Raw genomic sequence first — 13,109 nt, 5'->3', positions numbered from 1 at the left:
GTCAGCTGTTACTTCTATGTCAGCTGACTGAGGAGATCAGCTGATCGCATGTATATAAAGAGATATACCGAACCCAATAAAGTTAGTATGTTACAGCAGTTCACACGTGTTACATCTTATTCCTTCTTCTCTTTTGTGACATTTGACTTTCGCCGATACTTAACTTATATATATATATAAAAAACTTAACTCTGTTCAGAATAATACTAAAAGAAGGGAAAAAAAGGGTTTTAACACACTACGCTTGATGGCAACTTTGATACTGCACTTTATTGAAGAAGCACTTCTTTATACATTTATACATTTGATGAACAAAATAATTACACGTTTCCTTACAATTGTTGACTTAATACTAATTACTATAATTGTTGACTTACTACTAATTACTACAATTGTTGACTTACTACTAATTACTATAATTGTTGACTTACTACTAATTACTATAATTGTTCACTTACTAATTCAAAACATAAAAATATACAAAGAATAAGAAAAAACCCATGTACAATTTATCTCATTCGTGATGATCGGAGGGCACTTCCGCCCCCTGAGATAAAACCGCCGCAGGGAGTTTTAATTGTTCAATGTGAACCATTCTCCACTTCCTCGATTTTGTCAAGCTTTCAATGGTGACAATGTTATGTTATCTAATTACTGTGACCTTGAATGGCCCCTCATAGCGCTGAACCTCTTTCCCTCTATTGGAGTCCAATTTTCGATAAACAATCATCCTGATTTTTATAGCTTCTGTCATGTCACCTCCAGTATTCTCATTTCTTCCCAGTTGGCCGCATTATCGAACAATACCGTTGGATGAAATTCTATCAGGGATTGCATAAAATTGAAACCAGGTTCGTAGAGCTGTTAGCATGGCCTCTGCAGATTTATCCCGCACAGGGTAGGCCATGGCCACCTTGCTGAATAGGTCGATTACTGTTATCCATCTATACCCTTTCCACGTGAAGAAATCCATTTGCAGGTCATTCAGCGGTATCTCAGCTGTCAATGTTTCTTCTTACCTTGCTCGGGAGGGATGCCGATCATACTTCGTGCTAAGGCAAATTGCGCAACTCTTGATGGTCTTCTGTATGGTGTGCCTCATCCCCCACCAAAAGTATTTACGTCACAATGCCTGGAGTGTTTCATTCAGCCCTCGGTGGTTAGTTTTACCTTGGTGGTAGGCGAGCTTTACTTCCTTTTGCCATTCCACATCTTAGATGGTCTCTACCATCAGCGTGCATCGGATAAATGGTCGGTCCACTCCAGTCTGTTCTGTCCACCATAATCTGCGTATCTTATCCCAGACTACTGCGTTTCCCATGTATAGATGGTGTGTCTTTCCAGGTTTGGACGCGTCTCTCAGCATTTTGCAGATTTGATCCTCCCTGATGCCTGGTTCTGACCAGTTAGTGGTGGTTATGTTACTCTTGCCGTATTTACAATCTTCCACCTTTGTTAAACCGGAGGTTTTCGTCTTCCAGATAGTTTGGTTCCTCTTTTCATTTATTACTTCCTCCATCTCCATTGATCTTCCCTCGGTTCCCTCCTCATCCAAAGATGATTCTTGCCATCTTGTTCTTCCTCCCTCGGTGTCCACTCATACAAAAACTGTCTTCCTTCCAATGAAGAGCCTCCTTCGTCGTCTTCAATAGCATTTACTGTTATTGCCCTCGAGAGCCAGTCGGCCACCACATTTTCTTTTCCGGGTTTGTAAATAATTTTCATATTGTACTGGCTAAGAAGCTCTTTCCGCCGCGTGATCCTCACGGATGACTCCTTTAACTTTCCGACCCACTGGAAAGGGTGATGATCTGTATTAACCCGGAACCGCCTTCCAAACACATAAGGTCCAAAGTGGTCTACTGCCCACACAATCCCCAGAAGTTCCCTTTCTAGGGCACTATAACGAGCCTCCACTTCCGTCAGGCGTCTGCTGGTGTATACTATACTGCTCCCAGGGCATACTCACTTGCATCTGTGATGTGGGTAATTGGTTACCGAAAATCTGGAAATGCCAGGACCGGTTCTCTCTGCAAGTGCTCCATACATTTGCGTATATTCTGCTCCATGCCCTGTGTTATTATCAGTTTGCTACCTTTCTTGCGAAGGTTATTAAGGTGAACCAAGTACTGTGCCATTTCTTGCACAAACCGGTAATAATAGTTTAATATGCCTAACAGCCATCTGATCCCTTTGATATCTTTTGGCATTGCCATTCTCTGTAAGGCTACCACCTTTTGAGCATAAGGTTTTACTCCTTCTTTTGAAATCATATGTCACAAAAAACTTATCTCTGCTTGGCCCCCAGTACCAATTTTTCACGGGAGAGTTTCAGCCCGAACTCCCTTATACGTTGGAAAACCTGTTTCAAATAGTGCACGTGCTCAGTCTCAGTTTTGCTAAATACTAACAGGTCGTCCATGTATATCTGGGATACCGATTCATCTAGTCCCCTAAAAAACTCATCCATTAACCTTTGGAAAATGATAGGCACATTTTTCAGGCCAAACGTCATCCGAGTGAACTCTTAATGGTCCCTCTTAAAAGTAAAAGTGGTCTTGTGTTGGTCTCTGGGGTGCATCTTAATCTGGAGATTTCCTGCCTTCAGATTTAGAGTGCTAAAAATTGTTGCCCCAACCAACCTGTCGAGAATATTGAATTGTGGTATTGAGTACTTTTCGTCGACCGTTCTCATTTACTTTTTGATAATCAACCACCACTTTGTATTTTTCTTCGTTCTCACCTGGTGTGCTTTTCTTCCCGACTGCCCAGAGCGGACTGTTATAGGGAGACATACTATCTACAATAATCCCCTGTTTCCTCAGATTACCCAGTTCTCTAATGTGCTGCCGGAGTGCCTGGGGGTATCGCCTTTCCTTTACGTATGTTATCCTATCCTGTTTCAAGGGAATTTCGTGTTCTGTCTTGCCTGTTACTCCGAGGACCTCTCCTTCCTTGAAAAACATATTATCGTACTCGTTTAATATTATTTCCCTCCAGTCCCTTGCCTGCTTAATTGCCCCTATGTATACTCCTCCATCTCCTAGGATCCTTTGGCAGCTGTATCTTTTCCTCCCTATCCTAATATTCCATTTGCTCTCGGTAATCTTTATTTTACGACCCACTTTTCCTAATAGATCTCCTCCAATAATCATTCGATATTCACAGGGCTTCCTATCTATTAAATGCACCATCAAGCTATCCTTTTCCTCCCCACCTACTCAATCCAATCTCTACTTCCCTAATCACTCTACAGGGTCCACCCAGGGTAACTAGACGGCACTGACAGTCCTGGACACAGAGTGCCCCTCTCTCACCCTTCAGCTTCTCCAGCACTTCTCGGTCCACAATGGTATTGGAGCTCCCTGTATCTACGAGGCACCTTATTCCTCCTTTTACCCGGATGATTGACAGACCGCCATACTCTCTCCTCACATTGTTATTCACTAATGTGTGGTCGCTTCTCTGCTGATATGCAACTCATCTCCTCCCGGGTTCTTCTCTCTTCCTCAGTAGGTTTCCATAAGTTCCTCCTTCTCTGCTGTCCTCTTCCCAGATCATTTCCTTCTGCTTCAGTCTCTGAGACATCTGACGCTTCTGTTGAATCGCTTGTGGATTCATTTCTTCTCTGAAGTCCTCTTCTCCATCTCAGAATTCGGCCGTTAACCTCTATCGGTTCCACCTGGTCCGATCTCTGCCTCCAGTCTCACAATGTGTCCCTCGTTTCCGCACTCGAAACACTGAGTTTGGGGATACTGGGCCACCAGGTGCCCAATTTTGTCGCATCTGTGACACTTGTGGTCCTCTTGCCGACTAATGTTTCTGGGCTTTGCTTACCATGGTCTTTTGTCCCTATTCGGCGCTTTTACCCTACCATTGTCCTTGTACTCTCTTCTTCTTAAAGGCAAGGGAGTTGTTCTAGGCCGATTTTATGTTATCCTAGTCCACCCAGGCTCTTCCACTTACATTCAGGCCTACTGTTCCCGGGCACTTGTGTCTATTAGCTCTTATGCATACTCTACGAAAGAGCGTTCTCTCGGCATTCCTTCCTTCTTCCCCAGCTCTTTTGCCAACTGAACCTTTAGTACATTGGATAGGAATTGAATCTGACCCTGTACCTGGATTGTCTCCATCATCTTGCTGAGTTTATTGGCTATTCTGTTGTAGCCTCCAGGAGCTCCATGGCAAACTGACCATTAGACTCTTGGTTTCTTGGTCTCCCTTATCATCATAAATCATTATTCGATCACCCCATTTTAGAAAATGGCCTAACTCTCCTGTCTCCCCGGTAAACCTTTCAAAGTCGGAAACTGGCTTTCTTAAGTCCTGGGCGGTTGCCGTGCAGATTTTGATCCATTCTAATGTTGTGGCATGAGCTTGCGCTAAAGAGACTTCATGTAGTGGCTGCAACTCTCCCGGAGGTGGGTTCTCTTTAGCTACAGGGTGATTGGTTTCAACTGGAAGCGGGTTGTTAAAGTTCAGACCCTCAATGTTTAGAACTGTCTCTCTCATTATTGCATTACCGGCCATAATTCAGATTGAAGAAAAAAAAATTTTTTTTTAAACTAAAACTTGTTTCTGTATCCAAAGATCCTGGGTTTCAGCACCACTTAAGTCTGTTCTGGATCAGAATAATACTAAAAGAAGGGTAAAAGGCTTTTAACACACTACGCTTGATGGCAACTTTGATACTGTACTTTATTGAAGGAGCACTTCCTTATATATCCATTTGATAAGCTGATTTGACATGTCAGCTCACAATAGCATTCAGGCCTTAACTTATATGTGCAATATAGTTATATTTTTGTATAATTTATATTTCTTTTTGCAGTCTGGCAGTCACCCTGGGTGGTCGTGTGATAAGTGCAGTGTTGATTTCTGTCTTTTATGTTACTATTATTGATTATTCTTTAGTTTATACCCTTATTATTTTACAATCATGAGTAAGTGTGCGGTCTGTATAAAAGGATTTTCTCAGAATGCATTAAAAATCCAATGCTCACATTATGATAGCTCGGACCATTGTGTCGAGCTCACAAAAGATGAAGTTGCTTTTTTTAAGCAAGAAAATAAAAAGCGGCTGTGCAAACAGTGCAATGAGGATAGAAGAAAATCCCTAAGAATGGAGAACATTTTTAAAGAGACCGAGGTAAGTGGAAACCTTGAATTATTTCTAAAAGAATTCAAGAAACTGACTACGGAAATCAGAGAAAATAATAAAGAATTCAAAACACAACTAAGTATTTTTTTTTTTTGTTTCTATGTCATTATGATCAAATTTACTGGTTGTATTTTTTTATACAGTTGTAAATATCAACAAATAAATAAAATAAAAAAAAGTATTTTTTCTGATTATATAGAAGAAAATAAAAATGCTATTACTAGCATGAAAAATGAAATAAAAAAAGTTAGTGATAAGCTTGATTCATTCAATGATAAAATCATTCAAATAAAAAATGAATTTAGTGTCATCAAAGAAAAATTAAACTATCTAGAACAAGAAATATTTTCTAATGACATCGAAATAAAGGGAATTCCTTTTAAACCGAAGGAAAATTTGATAATAAATTAATTTGAACATCGGAGAAAACGCTATAGATTACTGCTATAGAATGAAAGATGTACCTAATACCAATTTTCCTGGTGTAATCGTAGTAAGTTTTCTTTGTCGCATAGACAAACAAAATATAATGTTACACATAAGATAAAGAAAGACATTGTCTACTAGAGATCTCGGCTGAATCGAAGGAGAGTTGTCTAGAATATTTATTAATGAAAGACTTACAGCTACAAATAGATGTCTTTTTCGCGATGCTAAAGCAGTGCAGAAGCAAAAATCATACAAGTATGTATGGTTTAAAAATTGCAAAAAAGGATGATTCGAGTGCTTCAATGGTTATTAGATCGCATGAGGATGTTATTAAAATATAAGTTAGTTAAATCATTTTCTTTTGTAAGTCTAAAGTTTCTTACTGTTTATGTGTATTTATATTTATTTTATACTATTACTGAGCAAATATCAACAATAGCATTCTGTAAAATCCCAAATGGTAAAAGTTCTCTTTCAATAATAATAAACATATCTAAGCCTCTACTCAATAACATATTTTGTTTTTGTGCTAAACACTTCTTCGCTAACTTTATTATTATTCTCTTGATTTTTTATATTCTTATAATTGCATTTTTTAATTGTTTTGGTAACTTAAATCGTACTCATTCTGTGACTTATTATAATATGTTAAAATATTTGCTTAGTAGTACCAATCGCTTGTTAAAATTTATTATATATGCCCATTACAAAATCTTTTCTATATTCACAACAAATATTCATATTAATTGTTTACTAAAATTTGCTATATTAAATAATATATATATTTCTCAATATATAAATTATAATGACTAGCGAACTTAATATTTGTCACTTAAATATTGAATCTATTCTTGGGCATTGGTCTGATTTTTATATGTTTGTATCACAAAATATTTATGATATAATTTTTGTCAGTGAATCATGGTTAAATGAGAGGATCAGTAATTCTATTTCTCTACCTGACTATAATCTCTTCAGATCCGATCGAAATGATAAATCTCGTGGTGGAGTTTGTATATACGCTAGGGCCTTCTTATCTTGTAAAATTTTACTCTCATCATCAATTCTTCAGTCATCTTTTTTCGAATTCTTAGTTCTGGAGGTCGAACGAGGTGATGATAAGCTCCTTATAATAATATTTTTTTTTTTTTTAAGCGGCCTCAGAGGGCCTATTGTACGCTGTCCCTCCTCTGCTCAAAACAGGCCAATTGCCTTTGCAAATCTGGACACTGTGTAAGGATCCACTGTTTCGCAAAGTTTGAGATCCAAGATACGATCCTTACTAAAGATGAGGAATCGTGTTCTTGCCACTGTATCACATTTGCACATGATGTGGTAAGCAGTCTCTTCCTCCTTTCTGCAGAACCTGCAGATAGGGGACTCTATCAGTCCCATTTTATAGAGATGCTTATTTAAGTGACAGTGTCCTGTGTATAGTCCTGTCACCCATCTTAGGATACTCCTATCCATATTAAGAAGGCAATTGCTTCTTTTCGGGCAGGGTTCTTTGAGGAATATTTTTGATTGTTCCATCCCTATGGTATTTCTCCAGAGTAACCCAGCCTTGCTCTCAGCGATCTTTTTGATATGCCTCTTCATGCATGGCTGAGACTCCATTATTCCACATATGGGGTCAGGTGTGAGAGGAACATACTCAGATCCTTTCCTTGCTAGGTAGTCCGCTCTCCCATTTCCTTTAATGCCTTTATGTCCAGGCACCCATTCCACCCACACCTTGTTGGCCAAGGAGAGAGAGTTCAAGTTAGCCTTTCACTCCTCCACCAATTTGGAGCGGATTGCGTAGTTATCCAGCGCATCGATGGCCGCCTGACTATCCGTGTAGATCGTGCTTAGCCTTTCCCTCATGCCCTCCTTTATTAAATTCTGGGCACAGACATTTATTGCAAACACCTCAGCTTGGAACACTGTGGTGTGCTTTCCTAATGAGATGGATGTGCCTTGATTAGGTCTGTCCATCCTCCATATCCCTCCGGATCCTTGTTCCATTAGGGATCCGTCTGTGTAGCAGTTTATCCCATGACACGGCTTGTGTGGGGTTGAACCATCAACCCTTACACTGTAGTAAGTGTTCTTATATTTTTTCTCCTGATGATCCGAATGCATAGCCAGGATCCTGTCTTCATTGATCCTCCTGAACAGTCTACCATGTCCCTCATAAGTTAAGGAATGGTAGTTCGTTCCTAGTTTCATAAGCCTGTATGCAGAGCTAACGGCTTGAGCTTCAATCTCTATGTGTAGAGGTTTAATGTTCAACAGAACCTCCATTGCTGCAGGAGTGGTGCTTATTGCTCCCGTTATCATAAGGCACGCCAGTCTCTGAAGTTTCCCAAGCCAAGTTAGGGATTTCCTGGTCGTAGCCTTGTGCCACCAGATAATGGCAGCGTATAGAACAATTGGTCTTATCGCTGCCATGTACAACCAATATATAACTTTTGGTCTGAGGCCCCAGGATTTGCCTACGGCTCCTTTACATGCCCAGAGACACCTCAATACCTTCAAACATCGGTAGACCTTATGTATGGATGGTGCCAGGAATATGGTCTGATCATCTATCCTCAAAAGGTCAGTCTTTGTGTCTTCACTAACAGACGGAACATTGTAATCAGGTCGCCGTACCTTAACGGTGAACGCTTGGGATTCTGTAGTGAAGTCAAACATCTTGGCGTTACTCTGGATAGCAAACTGAAGTGCCAACTTCATGTTGAAAGGACCAGTATGAAGGGATTGAGGTGTATCTGGGCATGTAAAGGAGCCATCAGCAAATCGGCCGCGGACACGCCCCCAGCAGCCAGACCTCCAGGATCGCTCTCCACCGCCAGCTCTCTTGGTCTACCAACAGTTAGACCCGTCCTCCAGAGCCACCCGCTGCCAGCCCTCCGGATCCACTGGTAATCAGTCCTTCAAATCCGCTCACAGCCTGTGCTCCAGATCCGCCCATGGTCCGCCTCCCCGATTCCCCCGCTCCGGTGGGGCGGGCAACCATCCCACCCACGCCAGAGGGTGAGGTCAAAGCGGCACTCTCCACATCCATGGGTTCGCCAGCCCCTCTCTCTTCCCTTGGTGGAGGTCTCCTCCTAGTGTGAACCTTAACAAAGGCCTTCCTGAAATTATAGTTCATCAGGAAGCCTCTGCCTTCTAAAAATCGTACGCTGCTTTCCGGGATCTTAAAAACCCCGTAAAAGCCAGCCTCCTCTTCCTTAGTGCTGACCAACGTCCATCTTCCAACGTTGGGCATCCTGGAGTTTTGGTAGCCAATTCTTCGAAGGAGAATATCTGCCTCAACTCACTCACCAGGGAAGAAAATTCCCACCCTGGTGGTCCTCTGGAGCTCATCAACGTTGCCGGCGTGTAAAGTGATATTATCGCCGATTGATGTCTCTGATTACAGTCGACAGCCAGTCCCTTCCAGCTTGGTTGTCGCAAATCACGATGCACCCCCCGAGATGATAAATTAAATTACTAAACTCGAGGTGTGCACCCCCTTGTGCCTATTCATCCATAATCCTAATCAGACGTGTCTGCACCTCATCACTCTGCTCACGAGTGAGCTGGACAGAAGGATAACCGTCAGGAATGACGGCAACCCTGCTGCATCCCGCAGCGTTTGAGTACGTCGGTCTCATTGGTCCATCTCCCCTAGGCCTCTTTGCCATAGGCGCAGAAGTCCCTGGGGAGGACCTTATTCTCTTCTCAGTGGAAGGTCCCAATCCTGAAGAATTCCGGTCCCTATCAACAGAGGTTGATGGGCCCGGTTGTTCATCAGTATCCTGGGGCCTCCCCCTTTGCCTCATATCAGCACTCCTGGTCGTTTCAGGTCCCGAAGGGTTCCGGTCCCTAGCACCATAGGTGGAGGTGCCCTGTTGACCTTCGGTATCCTGAGAACCGACCCTAAGCCTCCTTCTAGCCCTCCTGGATGGTCCGGGTCCCGCCGAGTTCCGGTCCCTATCAGCCGAAACTCATGGGCCTGAAGGTCTCCCGGTATCCCGTGGCCGATCCAAGTTCCTTGGCTCACTCTCCGCATTAGAACCAGGTCCTGTAGAGCTCTGTTCCCTATCAACTAAAGTTGCTGGGCCCAAAACACTCTCAGTCTGCTGTGGCTCTGTTGATCGCACGCCGCCTTCTCCTCATTGCGCCCGATCCTCTGCTATCCCTTCTTCTAGACTGAGGTCCGGGGGGAGTGTTTCCACTTCCCCCTTCTCTCTGCTGTGGTTCTATATCACTCATCTCTTCCACAACCGTGGGAAGTGAGCTCGAAACATGCCCTGGGAGTTCCACTGCTGGCCCTGCCAGGTCCAGGTACTACCCCCTCTCCCTGCAGCGGGGATTAGATACAATGAGGTGCCCCAAGTGGGTCGATAAAAGACAGTATATTTTTATACACCCTCTGCCATTCAGCCTCAGCTCGAGCTCCCTACGCCTAGCTTGGGTGTTTAAAGTGCCCGTCATGCCTGTCATATTGTCAGGCATGACAGACACCCGCCTCTGTCGTTCGCGAGTCCCATCGGACTCCCCAGGGGGCACCACGTGGAGGTGACAGTAGGCGTTGGCAGGGATAGGGAGAACTGGGAATCCTCAGACAGTGAGTAGGGCACTCTGGCCTGATTCATCCACAAAGAGTGGAGGAGACACCCGCACCCATCTCCCTCTCTAGTCCTCCTGTTACCCTGCCCATTAACCCCCCATAATGATATATAGACCACCAAAACATAGTTTTCATCACGGAACTACGAGATATTTTAGAAACCTTTGTTCCTCTATACCATAACATAGTTTTAAATGGTGACTAAATCGTCGATTTTTTAAAAAACTCCTACGAATCAAAGTTATTAAACAATCTTTTCCATAGTTTTAATTTATCTTTAGTAAAATTTAACCCCACTTGTCATTCTTTAACTACTGATACCTGGCTCGATATTATGTTAGTTGATAAAATTTGAATAAAGTCGTCTCATCAGGACAATTATCAGTTTCCTTTTGTTGTCAACATGATATTATTTTTCTTTGATATGGTATTAAAGAAATGATAATAAATTTTAAATGTGTTCTAGAGCCATATGTTTTGCTATAATAATTCGTAAAACTAATTTTCTACTTTCTATTACAGTTTTCATTTTCTGTATTTTTTTTTCTTAACACTTTGACAGCGGAGACTCCCTTTTAACCCCTAAAAAGCATGTTTTTTTTTTTGTTTTTTTAAAGCACGATTTTTAAACACTTTGTTGTCATACGTGTTCCCGAGCCACCATGTCTTGATGACAATGTGTCGTGAACTGCTGTCAAAGTGTTAAAAGTTCACTTCGAACATACTTTTTCCTCACCCAGTGTCTCTATTAAATGATAAGTTTTTGAAAATCATTATTCATATAAATTCAATTTTATGTTCTTGGTAATAATTATAGTTCAATTTAATTTATGTTCCAGGTGTTAGTTGCTAAAGGTAAACGGATCAATAAAATAAACAGACCTCATAAGCAAGACGAATTTAGCTCTGAAAAAAATGAAATGTAATATATATTTCTGATAAAAGAAAATCTATCTTTTACAAATAATTTTGTGTTCAAAATTTAGTTCCATTTTTGTATCAGTCTTTTTGACTATTTTTTGGTTCTATATTGTTCTCTATTTTTCATGTTCTAGTCTATTTTATTGTTTATAACTATCAGTTGTTTGTAGTTATTATGATATTTTAGGGATCTTAGATAATCCATTCTTGGTACACTAGGCAAGTTAAAAAAACCTGAATAGATGAAAAGCAGGGAAACTGGAATATAATAGAAAAATGGAAGGTACAGCCTTTTCTAAGTTGCCAGAATGTATAAATATTATTTTTACAAATATTGAGTCAATACTATTTTTATATAGTTATTTCATAACAGAGTTTATGTTGTTGATTTATTATTTTTTTTACTTATTTGTTTTTTCAGTGTCAATGTTATCTTTTAGATTTTTTTTTTAAATCAGTTACAATTCTTAATGTATATATGATCTGTGATATTCTATGTAACTTATAGGACTGATTCAATTATAAGTATTGTTTTCTGACATTTTGAAGCAATTTGTTATTTTTTGACTAACTACTAATAAATATTTTAATTAAAAAAGTTTGTTTTGTGTTAAATTTTTTCTGTAGAATCTAAATTAATAAATTTAATGTCATATTAGAAGTATAAATGGGGCCCATAAGTTAGAACTTTGGGTTAGTACCATGGGACATAGTTCATATGATCCACTTCAACAAAATGAGTTGAGTTGAAAAGTAATTGTAATCAATATTTAATTAGTAAAAAATATGTTAATCTTTTGAGTGAAAAACATAATTACCTTAATTATGTTATTAGTTTGAACAATTGGTGTATTATTGTAGAAGTTAATTGTCAAAAGGCGGGACTCGTAGCCTGCTTGGCCAAACATGACTAGTCTTTAGAGTATAAACAATGACCTATAGTTGGTATACCATACAGAGGCATAATACTGGCTAAACAGTTACTAATGGCTCATACAGAGTATGAGTAAATTTAGGGATTATACTGGAAGACTTTTTAGGTCACCTTTGTACACCTTTGTGGTAAATTTTATGAATTAGAGATTGTTGATAGACATTATTAAATTTGAAGATGAATTGTTGTTTTTTCTGTGATCGAGATAAAATGAAAATGGTAGAGATTCTTAAAATGTATATCGTTCATATTGGTTTTATATTACGGGTCAGATAGGATATTTTTTGGTTGACTTTTTTCTTTAACATCATAGATTCTTGGAATTTGAAAGAAATACGAGATAATTTGGATTTAAGATGTTTGGATATTATAATGTGGTTAAAGGAATTATTGATGGGTTTTGGAATATTTTTTTAAAAGAGAATGGATTTTTTTTTAAAATTGTGCTCCTTTCCACTATTCTCGCCTTTACAAAAGTTTTCCGATTTGCTTCACTATTTATTTTTAACATGCTTATTTTTAACATTTAGTTCCACTTTGAACTTATTTTATATTCACAGTTAGTTTAGTTTATAGTTGCCTTTTTTACTTCAGTCCATTTTCTCTAACGTGTTTGTACTTCACGCTAGTTGTACTTGGCATTGGTCCTGCCTCTAGGTGGTATATATCTTATATTGACTACCTTTTATTCTTTTCTACCATCTTTCCTCTTTTTTCCTTTATTAGTTATATTCATCATATCATATTGCTGTTTGTAGTTCCCAGATTGTGATGGGGCAATTATAGTATAGTCCAGCTGAGATGAGCTATCCTGTCTTGTAGATGGTGTAAAATCTATATCCTGTGCCTTTTCTTCTTGATTAAGATTAGATAATAAATATCTGTGAAATGATCCTCTAGAGTTTCTGCTATTATTTCAGGATTTGAAACCACTTTTTTAGAATCGGGGTCTCCATGGGCGTAAACCATATTTTGCCAAGGGGGGAGCAGACGCCCATTACACACAATATGCATACATATACATATAAGTTACAGCCTGAGTCAGCTGATTGTATGATATA

At 39.8% G+C, this 13,109-nt stretch overlaps 1 protein-coding gene across 1 annotated transcript in view; it reads left to right on the top strand.

Moving 5' to 3' along the window:
• LOC106681550 (putative ribosome-binding factor A, mitochondrial) overlaps positions 1–13,103 on the top strand; it is a 35,063-nt gene extending 21,960 nt beyond the window's left edge. Inside the window, exon 5 of the mRNA XM_014421903.3 lies at positions 11,033–13,103. Within this exon, the coding sequence (XP_014277389.1) occupies positions 11,033–11,119 (87 nt within the window). The 3' untranslated portion in view covers positions 11,120–13,103. The remainder of the gene's footprint in view (positions 1–11,032) is intronic.
• The last annotated feature ends 6 nt before the right edge of the window (positions 13,104–13,109 follow it).

The sequence above is a fragment of the Halyomorpha halys genome, unplaced genomic scaffold (assembly GCF_000696795.3).
Source record: "Halyomorpha halys isolate HHAL.00 unplaced genomic scaffold, Hhal_1.1 Scaffold347.1, whole genome shotgun sequence".
Classification (NCBI taxonomy): domain Eukaryota; kingdom Metazoa; phylum Arthropoda; class Insecta; order Hemiptera; family Pentatomidae; genus Halyomorpha; species Halyomorpha halys.
The sequence above is the reverse complement of the archived record's forward strand: the minus strand, read 5'-3'. Positions and strand labels throughout refer to the sequence as shown.